The 14,798-nt window shown below is 53.3% G+C and overlaps 2 protein-coding genes across 2 annotated transcripts in view; one reads left to right on the top strand and one right to left on the bottom strand.

Annotated features, from left to right (window-relative positions):
• LOC147646922 (uncharacterized) overlaps positions 1-14,798 on the bottom strand; it is a 166,622-nt gene that overhangs the window by 96,390 nt on the left and 55,434 nt on the right. The window contains 1 exon segment of the mRNA XM_086872734.1: positions 595-1,403. Within this exon segment, the coding sequence (XP_086728860.1) occupies positions 595-1,403 (809 nt within the window).
• The window catches only part of LOC147646923 (serine/threonine-protein kinase pim-1-like), a 37,789-nt gene continuing 33,752 nt past the window's right edge, over positions 10,762-14,798 (top strand). Inside the window, exon 1 of the mRNA XM_086872705.1 lies at positions 10,762-10,816. Coding sequence (XP_086728831.1) covers positions 10,762-10,816 — 55 coding nt within the window. The remainder of the gene's footprint in view (positions 10,817-14,798) is intronic.

Genomic DNA, 14,798 nt, shown 5'->3' with positions numbered 1-14,798 from the left:
TAAACCTCTGGTGTTCGTGGATTAATTTTTTCTGACACTAACAATTAATATGAACTTCAAAACTACAAACCTAGGCAGTGCAGAATATGAAAAATATGAAAGCTAAAACTAAGGGCATCATAGCTGGAGGGGGGGGTGGAATTGAATAATTTTGGGGTGGGACTGAGTAGCATTCAGAGGCACTGAGAGGTCTTGAGGTGACAGATTGAAGCCCCTCATCTCTTTGAGTGCCAAGAAATGGAGACAACTCCAAATACCCCACAACCCCTAAATACTCTCAAGTAGCTCCCTGATTCCCAGTTGCTCTTGAAGCACTAGTAAAATGTGAGGTTTTAGGTGCCATTGATTAATTAGATGCCATTAATTTGTTGATTTTTACCCCAATTTAGTCTGTTCCAAAGGGATGAAGATGAATCTAAAGATAATTAGAACGAAACCAAAACGACCACCAGCCCAGTGTCTTCCCAACACAGATCACAGGGAACATGGGCCATCAGGGCTCTGCCCAACGTGGGCCCACTGATGGGGGATGGAGTTGGAGCAGCGCACGAAGCTCTTCCTGCACTTGGAGCACTCGCAGGGCTTCCCTTAGTGGTGCCTCCGTTTATGTCTGGTCAGTTGAGAGCTGTCTGAGAAGTTCTTCCCACACTGGGGACACTCATAGGGCCTCTCCCCGGTGTGGATGCGTTTGTGGGTACTGAGGCTGGAGCTCTGGCTGAACCCCTTCCCACATTCTCCACACTTATAAGGCCTCTCCCCAGTGTGGATGCGCCGGTGGGTGATGAGGTGGGAGTTTTGCTTGAAGCGCTCCCCACAGTCATGGCAGCGGAAGGGCCTCTCATCCGTGTGAATCTGCTGGTGCCTGAGGAACTGGAAGCTGGTCTGAAACCTCTTCCCACATTCCTCACATTCATAGGGACATTCCCCGGAGTGGGTCCTCTGGTGGCGGATCAGGTGGGACCTCCGGCTGAAGCTCTTCCCACATTCCCCACACTTGAAGGGCCTCTCCCCAGTGTGGATGCGCCGGTGAATGGTGAGGGTGGAGCTGTGCTTGAAGCCCTCCCCACAGTCAGGGCAGCAGAAGGGCCTCTCCTCTGTGTGAATCCTCTGGTGCACGAGGAGACTGGAGCTGATCCGAAACCTCTTCCCACACTCGGGACACTCGTAGGGCCTCTCCCCAGTGTGGCTGCGCTGGTGGATGATGAGTTTGGAGTTAAAGCTGAAACCCTTCCCACATTTCCCACACTTGTAGGGCCATTCCCCAGTGTGGATCATCTGGTGGCAGATCAGGCTGTTGCTCTGGCTGAAGCTCTTCCCACATTCCAAGCACTTGTAGCACTTCTCCCCATCCTGAAGCTGCTCATGGACCACCAGCTCAGAGCCCCGGCTGGATCTCCGGCCGCCTTCCCGGCACAGGGTGGGTCTTTCCTCCTCAGAGCACCCTGGGATGGGTTTGGAGCTTCTCCTCCTGCGGGATCTCCGGGGCTTTTCCTCCCCGTTGGATTCCTGCACTGTGGAACTGCTCAAATCAGCCTCTTCCACAAGGTTCTGCTGCAGGGATTTGTCCTCCCTGGTCTCCATCCTCAGCTCCTTGTCTGAGGGAGGAAGGACAAGGAGAGGATGGGATTTACCTTGGTGCCAGAGGGAAGGGGAAGGAGATCCTCCCAGTGCGTCCCCGGCAGGACGGCCTCGGCAACAGGGTTGTCCTGCAGCTGGGGGCCATGCTGGGCTGGGAGATGGAGCAGGAGAGAGAGGGAAAGGGGCACTGACTTCCTCCTCACCTGCCTGGGTGTCCCGAGGCATCTTCCTCTTCCTTGCAGCCTTCCTCTCCATCCAGCCAAGGTTTGGCAATGGGAAATCCTGGTTTGGGGAAATACAAGGGATGAGGACATTGAGTTTGCAGGTCCCTCTGTCCAAGCTCATCTCTAGAAGTCATCGGACATCTGGGGTCCATAAAACCTTCAGAAAACACCAAAATTCAGCCTGAAAATGCCTCCCAGGAGTTCCCCATCTCTGGTCTCTCCTGTTTGGGGTTCAAGGGTTCCCCCCTGTCCCAGCTGCTGGGAGTCACGTTTGTACTGGGGATCACCTGTCTGCTCGGTCCCTGCCCTCCCCGGGCTGCTGAGAGTGCCAGGAATCCGAAAAGTTCCCCCTGTTTCCATCTCCCCACTTAAGGATGGTGGGACCCCCCAATATCCCCCCAAGTAGGATTTTCCACTCAGCTTTGGAGTTCCACATTCTCCAAACATCCCCCCCCAAATAAACCCAACCCAGGGACCCCCCCAGGATATCTGGGCAAAGCTCCCGCTCCCCAGTCACCTGTGGGATGGTGGGTGATGATCGCACAGGTGGGGGACTATAAATTCAGGGAGTGCTCGACCTTGTAGTTCCTTCTCCTTTCCCTGATCCTCATTTGTCCCTCCTCCTCCTCCTGCTCCTCTTTCATCCCTCCCCCTCCTCTCCCAGGAGCAGTGACACCCTCAGTGCCCCGTTCCCGAACCCCTCACAGCCCATGGGAGGAGCGGGGATGGAGCCGGGACAGGTCGGGATGGGCAGCGCGGGGCTCTCCGCTGCTCCCACACACTGGGGACGGGGGAAACCCGGCCTGAGGAAAAGGAGAGGGAAACTGGGAAAATTGGGGGCAGCAGATCCAACCTGGGGCTGGCTGGGGACCCTGGCTGGGGACTGCCAGCCCTTGGGGCTCCTCTGGGGAGATGTGGGAGGGGGGAACACAGAGAGGGCTGGGGGATCCCAGGAGTGGCAGCACTGGCAGGGACTGGTTTGTACTGGGATCGTCCTGGCACTGGCAGAGATTGCACTGGCTGTGTACTGACATCATCCTGGGATATCATACTGGGATCGTCCTGGCAGTGAGTAGGAGACTGCAGGGGGCAATTGAGATCAGGTTGTGAGGAACTGGGAATATGCCCTGCACTCCCTAGAACCCCGGCATCGCCCCCCATATGTCCCATAAGTCTCCCCCAAACCCTCCAGGATCCCCGAGTGCCCCCTCAGCGCTCGTTCAGGACCCCCCAAAGCATCTCTGGATCCCTGAATGCTCCCGACACCACAGATGCCCCTTCCAGACACAGCTGGGAATTCATCTCCCATCATCCCAGAACACGGTTCCGCGCCCAAACCTCCTGCCGTGCCCCACGCCCCAAAGAGCCCAGTTAGAGCTCCCCAGGTTCCCCCCAAGTGCTCACGAGCTGTATACATTCGCCCCGAGGACCTGCAACCACAGCTCGAACGGAAAAGTTCTCTCTGAGTGCTTCCCTGCAACACCAAACGCGCCTTCCGAGCCACTTATGGAACTACATCTCCCATCATGCTCCGCGGCGCCCATATGGTGCTATTCCAGCCATGACTCCATCTTCCGTCATGCCCCACGCCTCACCGGAATCCACTGGAGCTGCGCCTTTAACTCCCGTGATGCTCCGCGGCCCCATTAAACTGTATTATATCGGCGCCTACAACTCCCATCATCCCCTGCGACCCATAGATTCCCCGTTACAGCCCCCCAAGTGCCCGCCCGGACCCCGAAGGGCCCCCAGATTCTCCTCCCTGACTTCCAAGCGCCCCCCTGGACGCCCAAGTGCTTCCCCAGACCACGAATTGTCCCACAGAATCCCTAAGTGCCCACCTGGCTCCCCCAAGTGTCCTCCAGACCACCAAGTTCTCCCTAAATTCCCTCCCCAGACACAAAACTGCCCCAAATGTTCCCCAGAAAAGTTTCCATGGACCCCAAAGTGGTCCCTTTTACCCTGTCTGAGAAAATTATTAAAAAATATTATCAAAGGACTAAAAGTAGGACAAATTAGCATAAAGAGGGAGAAATAGTGGTCAATTAATTAATGAAGGGAATGGTGGTACTTTGAACCAAGGACCGATAATGTTTTTTGTTCCTAAAATTGTATAAATTCTTTTATATAAATATAAAAATTAGGTTCTATAAGTACAGAACAATATTATTATAAAAAATAACATTTTATTTTTTTAATTAATTAGATTTTAATTATAAAGAAAAATTCTAAAGAGAAATGTTATCAATGTTTTGGGATGTCAGTCCCAGGTGGGCCATGTCAGACATGCTGAGGCTCGGGCTGAGGAGCAGGTTGTCCAAACAGGGGCAGCCCACAGGGTCCTCATTCTTCCCTGTGACCAGACTGCCTAAGGAGACATTCAGCATCAGGATTGTAAAGAGTAAATCATGACCTCCTGATCAGTACAGAAAGATATTTTACAGTTTGAACAGTAGAATGTTGTCACCGTAAGGTGCCTTCTTTGTTAATATAGCTCATATTGTGTCATGTTTGTTAAATACCAATGTTGTTGTACCAGCTTTCTTTGCTAAAATATTGTTATAAATGAAATTAGAATTTTGACAACTAGGTCCCTTGGCTTAATGGCAGTTTAATTAAAAATGAATACCATTTACTAAAGTGAATAGTAATGTGGTATAAAAGAATACAGTTTAGTAAAATAATACAGTTTAATAAAAAATTAAAATTTATATATATAATCTACTAGCAATTAAGTATGATTAAAGCATAAGCAAAACCGTCCAGGGTACGGAGGCTTCCCACCCTGCTTCACGTTCAAAACAAAGCACTTCAAGCTAAACTCATATACTGTATGCTTATACATATTCATTAATGTTTCCTGTAAGTTTCCTCCTATTTCTGATTTTTCTGACTTTACATCATTTTCCTTCACGGCACATGCCTCACTTGTTGTTAGGAGGTCTTCAGTCTTCTTTTGGTGGTCTTTTGGCAAAGGCTTCTCCTCATCCTCATGGTCCTTTGGATAACCTTACAGGTTTGTATGTGCGTACTAAGCCTTGTGTTATATTAATCTACTAATTAGCCTTATATTTACTAGTCCTTACGTCCAATGCTTAAATTTGTTCTAATTTTGGTCCATCTCAAGGCCATTTTGGTCTTGAGACACCATTTATCTTCTAAACTACATCCTGTACCTTAATTTTGACATGTAACATCTGCAAAGGGGCACATCTGCTTTGTAACACTGATTCTTGATTGTTTCTAATAATAACTTTAATAACAGCTACAATTTAGTTAGCACAAACCAATTCCATTTATTACCACTGCAAATACGCCTTATGCACCTTTTTATTGGTTTCCATGCTAACGGCCTTGCTTTCTTCCTTGCTATGGATAAACCTGTATTTTCTCAATTTCTTCTTTTGCTACCTCAATTGTTTGGCCTGCAGACCAGTTGCTAAGCCCATCCACATTCACCTCTTAGTCTTCAGAGGGAAACTTTGAGCACAGTGAGAATCTCCCAGTGTGCAAGAGGGTCCCTGTGTGCCAGCTGCAGCTGGGGCCTCAGCCAACTCCTCTCTCAACAGGTTCCCCTCTGCAGCTTCACAGGAAAAGCCAAACACCTCCCTCAGGGACACCTGCACCACACATTTCACATCTCCATGCCCATACGTGATGTCCCTGTCACAGCTGCATTACCAGCTTGCTGCTGTGCAGATGCTGCCACCACCCAAAGCAAGGCCCTGTGTCCCTGAAGGGACCTGCCCTGCTCTGTGGCCTGGACTGAAGGTGGGTCCCTCCTGCCAGGGCAGGGCCTGACACAGCTCTTCTGTTCCAATAAAGAGATGGAGCTGTCACCCCAGTGTCTGGCTGGTACCACCAGCAAAGCCCACACAGCACCAGCCCTGGCTGAGCTCCATGTCCAGGAGCAGGCGGGGCTGACCACGGTGTGGGCAGGCAGGAGCCAGGCAGGGGCTGCTGTGACCAGCAGCGGGGCCCCGAGGGGCTGGGGGAGTCTGTGTTGAGTGTCCCTGGGCTGAGGGCACATTTCCTTCAGTGGCATCACCTGGGCCTGGACCTCCTCCAGTGCCATGCCCAGGAAAAGAGGCAACCATCAAGAGCATCTCCTGGGACAGAACATGACCAGCAATGTCAGCAGGCAAAACCAAGGTTTTGTTTAGCAATGACCCTTTGATGAAGTCAAATATTTACAATCAGTCCCGTACAGTTTGGAGTACAGATGGGAGTACACTCGGGGGGTACAGCCAAGGCCATGAGGTCACAGCAGTCTCTGGGGTGACAGCAGGCTGAGGTGACAGCAGGCTCTGAGGTCACAGAGGTCCCAGAGCCCCGTGGTTGCACAGCACCACAAGGACCGAGCAGTCAGTCCTTGACCACGACTGTTGTGGCAGCAGCGGCGGCGGCAGCAGCGGTGCTGACATTGGGACAGCAGTGTCAGGACAGTGGTGGCAGCAAGAGCTGCAGGACTGGCAGTGGACAAGGCACCATGGCCTTTGCTCTGCGCCTCTTCCTCCTGCTCCTCCTGGCAGTGGCCCTGCCTGACAGGGCTGCCCAGGCTGCTCCGTGGCGAGCAAGGCGAGCAGGTGAGCCCAGGGCCTGGCTTCCCTTTCCTGAGACAGCACTTCCTTCTCCCTGGGAAGCGTTGGGGATGGTTTTCCCCAGGGCTTCAGGGAGGGTTTCCTCTATGGATGGGAGAGAGTCCCCAGGGGCCCTGGGCTGGTCCCGCTGCCCCACCAGGGATGTTGCATGGGGCCTGCAAAGAGGGTGGAGAGTGTTCAGAGCCAGCCCAGAGCTCTCCAGGCCCCTCTGCAACTTTGGCCATGTCCATTGACATCTGGCTCCCACGGCCTTTCCCAACCCCCTTGCAGTGCCCAGTTCCCTAAGGCAGAAGGGGGTCCCAGCACACCATGGAATGGTTCTGATCTGTGCTCCCTTCTAGATGAGGGTGGTAGGAAGGCTTCTCCAGCAGCTTGGCTTCATGAAGATTTTCTGCCTCTGGAGCCCCATGCAGGTATGTTCTAACTGTCCCAACAAGAAATAATCATTGACAACCTGTCACGAACCAGGTGACAGAAGCTTCTGTGGCTGTTGAGTTACAGGTGTGTCTGCATCAAGGACATTTCAAGCTCCTTTTCTGGTTGCTGCCCGCAAGCCCAGCTCCCATCACGGGGGTGAGTGGTGTGTCCTTGCTGATCCCACAGGCTTGAGCCCTGGTTCTGTGGGATCCATTCATCTGAAATGGAAATACTTTCTGTTAAGGTTCTCTGAGAGGGAGGAATAAACCCACAGAAGACAAGATGCTGAGTGAACTGGATAGACGCTATGGTGGGTCCATGTCCTTCAGCCTTCTCCTGAGACTCAGCAGCCGGGGGCTTTCTCTGCACATCTGGACATGCCGTGCCTGGCACAGTGGGAAGGGATCCATGGCAGCCTTGCTGCCCCGCTGCTGCTTTCTTGGCCTGCAGGGCTGTTTCCCAGCCTGGCCTGGCTACAGCTTCTCCCCAGCCTCTGCAGGAAGGCATTTGGCATCAGCTGACAGGGAGCCCAAACTGCAGCACAGGCCATGCAGAGCCAGAGATCCCTTGCAATTTCCCAGTCTTGGGGTAGATGTGGAATGGCAGCTCTTTGGAGGAGGGAAGGCCCTGGCCTGGCTCCGAAGTTTTGATGGCTTCCTGAACCTTATTCATGACTTGGACAAGTATTGCCTTTTGAAGATGCCACCTTCCTGTTGGGGAACAGCCCCACCTGATCCAGCTGTGGCTCTTCTTTTCTCCAGAGATGAACCCTAAGGCTGTGCTGAAGGCAGCGTTTCCCGGAGGAAGCAGTGGCTCATGGGCAGCCTCTGCTGCAGGAAGGGAGGCCATGCCAGGCACAGTCCCAGGAGGTAATTGCTGTGCCTCTGGGCCTGAGCCCTGCTGAGGCTTGAGCTGCCATCTCTGTTGCTTGGCTGTGTGAGCACAGTGCAGAGGAATTATCCTGAGCAGGCTCAGGGCACTCGGCTACTGAGCAGTTCTGCTGAAGTCCCTCCATGGGAGACACATCCCAAAACCTGGCAGCGGCTGCAAGGAATGCCCATGGTGGGGAAAGGGCTGAGGGGAGGGTAAAGCTCCAGTGTGCCCTGAGAGGGCCTGGCTCTGTCCCCTTGGGCTGGGGGAGCTGTCCCAGCTGAAGGACGGAGGGCAGGAGAGAGGGCAGGACGGAGGTAGGGATGTCTGTGGCACTGAATGCTGCAGTTTGGCCCAGGGCTTAATGGTTTCCTCTGTGGCAGGGAGAGCCCCTGGGCCCTGGGCTGGTGCCGCTGCCCCACCAGGGATATTGCACAGGGCCTGCAAAGAAGGTGGAGAGTGTCCAGAGCCAGCCCAGAGCTCCCCAGGCCCCTCTGCAGCTTTGGCCATGTCCACTGACATCTGGCTCCCTTGGCCATCCCCCGACCCCATTGCAGTGCCCAGTTTCCTAATGCAGAAGGGGGTCCCAGCACACCATGGAATGGTTCTGATCTGTGCTCCCTTCCAGATGAGGGTGGTAGGAAGGCTCCTCCAGCAGCTTGGCTGCATGAAGATTTTAAGCCTCTGGAGCCCCATGCAGGTATGTTCTCACTGTCCCAACAAGAAATAATCATTGACAACCTGTCACAAACCAGGTGACAGAAGCTTCTGTGGCTGTTGAGTTACAGGTGTGTCTGCATCAAGGACATTTCAAGCTCCTTTTCTGGTTGCTGCCCGCAAGCCCAGCTCCCATCACAGGGGTGAGTGGTGTGTCCCTGCTGATCCCACAGGCTGAGCCCTGGTTCTATGGGATCCATACATCTGAAATGGAAATACTTTCTGTTAAGGTTCTCCGAGAGGGAGGAACAAACCTACAGAGGATAGTAAGTCGCTGGAGACATCCAAACACATGGATAAGATGTTGAGTGAACTGGAGAGACGCCATAGTGAGTCCATGTCCCTCAGCCTTCTCCTGTGACTCAGCAGCTGGGGGCTTTCTCTGCACATCTGGACATGCTATGGCTGGCACAGCAGGAAGGCATCCATGTCAGCCTCGCTGTCCCACTGCTGCTTTCACGGCCTACAGGGCTGTTTCCCAGCCTGGCCTGGCTGCAGCTTCTCCCCAGTCCCTGCAGGAAGGCATTTGGCATCAGCTGACAGGGAGCCCAAACTGCAGCATGGGCCATGCACACCCTGAGATCCCTTGCAATTTCCTGGTCTTGGGCTAGATCAGGTGTAGGGGCTGTTTGGAGGAGGGAGGGCCCTGGCCAGCCCAAATAACCTGGCCTTTCTCCTGATCCTTAACCATGACTTTAACAAATATTGCCACTTGAACATGCCACCTCCTCAATGGGGAATGGTTCTATCTGATCCAGCTGTGGCTCTTCCTTCCTCCAGAGATGAACCCAAAGGCTGTGCTGAAGGTGCCATTTCCCGGAGGAAGAAGTGGCTCATGGGCAGCCTCTGCTGCAGGAAGGGAGGCCATGCCAGGCACAGTCCCAGGAGGTAATTGCTGTGCCTCTGGGCCTGAGCCCTGCTGAGGCTTCAGATGTAAATCTCTGCTCCTTGGCAGTGCCTGCCTTTCAGGGATTTTGCACAGAGCATGGAAAAGGTGTTGAGAATGTCCAGAGCCAGTCCAGAGCTTTCCTCAGGCCTCTCTGCAGCTTTGGCCATGTCCATTGACATCTGGCTCCCACGGCCTTACGTGACCTCCTTGCAGTGCCCAGTTCCCTAAGGCAGAAAGGGATCCCAGCACACCATGGAATGGTTCTGATCTGTTCTCCCTTCTAGATTGGGATGGTGACATGGAGCATCTGGAAGTGCTGGTAAATGGCGGTTTGAAGACCTTGCCAGATGCTGGAGGCAAGTTCTCAATGTCCCTTTCCGCACAGAACAATCCGTGTCAAGGTGGCAAAAGCTCACTCATGTGCCATTTCCCTCAAGAGTCTGAAGGTTGACGGATTCTGGAAACCTTGCCCTGCTCCCTTCTGGAGCCCTGAGTGATCCCACAGCATTGCTGTCAGTGGGAGGAAGGAGCATTTAGCTGTCAATCCTCTTCCTGTGTGTAATGCCAGTGTCTCCTTCCGTGTGCTCTGTACAGCCACGGAGAAGAGCAGAGAGGGAAGGGCTGGGCTCAGGGCTGTGCCCTGGGGCTCTGCCTTGTGTGGCTCCTTTCTGGCCCCAGGGAACCTGAGATGCTCCTGCTCCAGCTGCCAAGCCCTGGCCCTGCTTGAGGCTCAGTTCAGAGCTGCTGGCAGCTCCAGGGAGTCCTTTCTCCCCTGACTGCCGTGCAAGGGGCTCCTTCCATCCCACTGTGGGCCCACTGCAGGCACGTGGTCCCCCTGCCCTTGCTACTGAGTTGAAAGCAGAGATGAGGAAGTGCCTTGGAGGGCAGCAGTCACCTGGGTGTACTCACTGCCACTCCAGCCTGAAGAAGAATCTTCAGCAGTGTCACGGGAGTTGTTCTGTCCTGACTTTCTTTGCAGATGAACCTGATGATGAAGATGATCCGGATTCCCAATCCATATCAGTTACTGAGCCTGATGATGAGGAAGATTATGAGGGTAGGTCAAGGCCTTTCCCCCTGGGAGAGCCGCCAGCTCAGAGCCCAAGGCTTGGCCACGGTGGCATCTCTGCAGGTGCCAGGACAGAGCCGTGCATGGTTGTGCCCTCACCCTGCGTGATCCTCTCACTGCTCCTGTGGCTCAGTGCTGCCTGTGCAGATCAGCAGACATGACTGAAGCTTCTGTGGCTGTTGAGTTATAGGTGTGTCTGCAGGGAGGACTTTCCCAGCTCCTGAGCTAAATTCTGCCAGCAAGCCCAGCTCCCATCGCTGGGGTGTGTGGTGCCTCCCTGCTGATCCCACAGGCTGAGCACTGGTTCTGTGGGATCCATTCCTGAGAAATGCAAATACTTTATATAATGGTCCCCTGAGAAAGAAGGACAAACCTATAGGAGATAGTAATGTAGCAATGGGGGAACTCAAATACCTGGACATAGTCCTGAATGATCTGGAGGGACGCCATGGTGGGTCCATGTCCCTCAGCCTCCTCCTGACACTCAGCAGCCAGGGGCTTTCTCTGCACACCTGGACACGCCGTGCCCGGTACAGCAGGAAGGGATCCATGGCAGCCTTGCTGCCCCACTGCTGCTTTCATGGCCTACAGGGCTGTTTCCCAGCCTGGCCTGGCTGCAGCTTCTCCCCAGCCTCTGCAGGAAAGCATTTGGCATCAGGTGACAGGGAACCCAAACTGCACCATGGGGCACGCACACCTTGAGATCCCCTGAAAATTTCCAGTCTCAGGCTAGTTCAGGTTTAGGGTCTGTTTGGAAGAGGGGTGGCCCTGGAGCATTTCCAAAACCGTGGGCATTTTCCTGATCCTTATCCATGTCTTTGACAAGTATTGCCTGGAGAAGACCAGCACAGCACAGAGAAATTGTGCCATTCGAGCTCAGGGGGTTGAGCAGTCTTGTGCCAAGGGGTGGCAAGGTGCCTGCAGGCCCCAGCTCTGGGGGAAACAGAGAACGTCCTGGCTGTATCCAGCGTGCTGCCAGCTCAGCAGTGGAGCACAGCAAAGGCTCACGCTGCCCATTGCTCCCACAGATGCAGCTGGCACCACAGCACATGCTCAGAAGATCTGGGAGAGCATGAGAAGAGTTTTCTACCAGGGAACAGATGGTTTGATTAAGTTAATGGCCATTGTGGCTGGTGGAGCAGTTTTCCTGATGATGTGCTGTGCCGGAATCTGGTATTGCTGGAAGGGAAAACGGTGAGTGTTTTGCGATCTCAGCCTCAAACAGCTTCTTGAAAGGCTGCTCATAGTCAGGAAACATTCCCAGTGAGGCTGCTGTGCACTTGTGGGTAGGCCTTGGTTGCCCAAATAACTCTGCTGAGAGTTCTGCTGCTGCCCAGGCCTTTCATTGGCCTCTTAATTGCTGGGCCTTGTCCTGGGGAGCCCGCTGGGGCTGCAGCCAGTGCTGGCTCCCACTGAGGCTGCCTGGCCAAGAGCAGCCCCAGGAGCAGTGGGCAGAGGCAAAGCAAGGTGGGCAGGAGAAAGAGCGGGGACGAGATTGCCCTTGAAAGGCAGAGGTGCTCTGGGGCCCGCTCCCGGCCAGGGACCCTGCCCAGAGCCATCCCCTGCTCGCTGGGGCCTTGAGGGGCAGCTGTCCAGCTGGGCCAAGCTGTGCCAGCAGCTCCAGCGGTGCTGGGGAGCCTTGGCCGCTCTGGGCCCTGCTGTTCAGGAGGGTCCCTGAGTGCCAGCAGTAGCTGGGGGCCTCAGCCACCTCCTCTCTCCACAGGAGCACCTCTGCAGCTTCAGAAGAGCAGCCAAAGATTCCAGTGTCTGAGAAGCTGACCTGTTATCCTCGCTCTCCACATCTCTCCCTATCTGCTGTGCTGCAGCTGCAACCCCGTCTTCAGGGCATCCCAAGACCCACACCTCCCAAGCGAGACCCTCTGCCCCTGAGCCCCCTGGCCCTGTTCCCTGGCCAGGACTGAAATTGGGCAGCCCCTGTCCACCAGAGTGTTGCCGCCTGTTAGTTTACCTTCATTAAGTATGTTTGTTCACCTTCATTGAGTTTAGAGTTGGTTTGCCCCAGTTACTCCCCACTATCCCGATATAGTTTGTTCCCAGTTGCCTGTCATTGTAAACCTCTCCCCTCTTTCCAGATTGTTCCCCATCCATCACTTTGGTCCTACCCCCAAGCCCTATCAATCTATGTACACCACACCTTTTGTTCTGGTTCCTTCCCTGCTCATCATCCCTTACTCGATGCCCTATTGGTTGTATAGCTATCCTACCTCCCCCAAGTCCCTACCATTGGATTTGTGTATTGTAACCCCTTCCCACAACACCTCCCCTGCTGCAATATTATTGGTTGTTGTATGAGCCGCCCACGGGCTTTAAAACCTGGTGCACAGAGGTGCCCAGGGGCTCAGCTCGGACTTTCTCCTGGAGATCCCAGCTCTGTCCCTCATCGCCTTCTCCCTGCACCTGCTGGAATAAACTTGTTCCTGGGAAATTGGAGGACTCCGAGCACTCTCTCTCCCTTTACTTCACCTCGTGTCGCCCTGCATACTATAGAGCCCAAGCCCAAAGGAGCTCTAGAGGTTCCAGGTCGAGCCACATAGTGCTCACCTGGTTCCCCACTCCTGCCGCCGACGCTTGGCACAAGCTAGCCGGGGCGTGAAGGGCCGAGCAGGCAGCGACACCAGAGCAGGGGTTGGCCCATGTTTTTTGTTCAAATAAAGAGATGGAGCTGTCACCCCAGTGTCTGGCTGGTACCACCAGCAAAGCCCACATGGCACCAGCCTCGGCTGAGCTCCATGTCCAGGAGCAGGCAGGGCTGACCATGGTGTGGGCAGGCAGGAGCCAGGCAGGGGCTGCCGTGACCAGCGGTGGGGCCCCGAGGCGCTGGGGGAACCCGTGCTGAGCATCCCTGGGCTGTGAGGGCACATTTCCTTCAGTGGCATCACCTGGGCCTGCACCTCATGAGGCACACAGGGAAAATTTGGGCTCTCTCCTAAGGTGTGCAGGGATTCCCCATGAGGAGTGCAGTGGGGTTAAATTGAGAGGGTTTTTTACTCTTCTCAGCACAGCAAAGGGGACAGTCTTGGCCAAGGTTTTGCAGAGCTGGGAGGAAGCCTCTTGTGAGCCCTTGGGCCCGGCCTGTGGGCACAGCGGGCAGGTGGAGCCCATCCCTTGAGGCCAGTCCGGGCTGCTCGGGCCAGGCTGGGCCGGGTGAGCCGGGCCATTCTCTGGGGCACAGGAGGCACCCAGGGCTATAACTGGGGCCGTGGCTTTTCAGCTTGAAGGGAGGCTGGCTCTGTTGGTTCAGAGGGCACAGCTTAGATCCCAGTTACCTTTGTAAACCTGCTGGGGAAGTGTTGAGGGCAGAGAGTTCCAACCCTTCTCACTGGGAAGCTGGGCTGATGCTGTGGGGTTTTTTAATTTTTTGCCCTCTAAATTTGTGTCCTGGCAGAGGATTAAGTTTGCTTGCTCTCAGTAAGCCCCTTTTCTTCTTGGTGCTGTTGTAAATGAAATTAAAATCAGACAACAAGATCTATTGAGTTAACAGCAATTAAATAACAAGGGAAAAAATTATACAACTTAGTGAATTGAATACAAGGATGCAATATAATAAAATAATACTATTTAGTGGATTGAATAGAAATTTGGTATAAAAGGAAAACAATTCAGTAAAAGAGTACAATTTAGTGAATATCTTCATATATATATATATATATGTGAATATAATTTGCTAGTAATTGAGTATGATTAAAGCATGAGCAAAACTGACTGGGGTATGGGCAGGGCTTCTCACCCTGCCTCACGTACCAAAACAAAGCAATTCAAACTAAACTTATATACTGTATGCTTATACATATTCATTAATGTTTCCCCTAAGTCTCTTCCTATTTTTGATTCTTTAATTTTACATCACTATTCTTCATGGTGCAAGCCTCACTTGTTGCTAGGGGGTCTTCAGTCTCCTTTCGATGGTATTTTGGATGAAGGCTTACACTCATCCTCATTGTCCTCTGGATAACCTTACAGGTTTTGCATGGGTACTAAGTGTTATGTAAATAAGCATTGTGTTCCACTAATTAGTCTTACACTTCATAATCTTCAGGCCTATGCCTAAAGTTGTTCCAACTTTATCCATCTCAAGGTTGATTTCTTCTTGGGACACCACTTACCTCAAAACTACATCCTGTACCTTAATTTCAACACGTAACATCTGCAAAGGGGTACATCTGCCTTGTATCACCAATTCCCTTGATTGCTTCTAAGAATAACTTTCCAAATAGTTACAATTTAGTTAGCACAAATCATTTCCATTTATTACGCTCCCCAAATTCCACTCCCAACATCTCCCCCGCTTCCAGCTCAGGATGGTGCCCTGATGAGACCCCTCCCCAAATCCCACCCCCAAGACACCTCCCCATCGCTGGAAAATCCCCCAAATCTCACTCCAAAATTGGGAATCCTCCCTGAGACCCCTCCCC

The sequence above is a fragment of the Cyanistes caeruleus genome, unplaced genomic scaffold (assembly GCF_971803275.1).
Source record: "Cyanistes caeruleus unplaced genomic scaffold, bCyaCae1.hap1.1 HAP1_SCAFFOLD_76, whole genome shotgun sequence".
Lineage (NCBI taxonomy): Eukaryota > Metazoa > Chordata > Aves > Passeriformes > Paridae > Cyanistes > Cyanistes caeruleus.
Note: the sequence above shows the minus strand (reverse complement) of the source record. Positions and strands in the feature narration are given on the sequence as shown.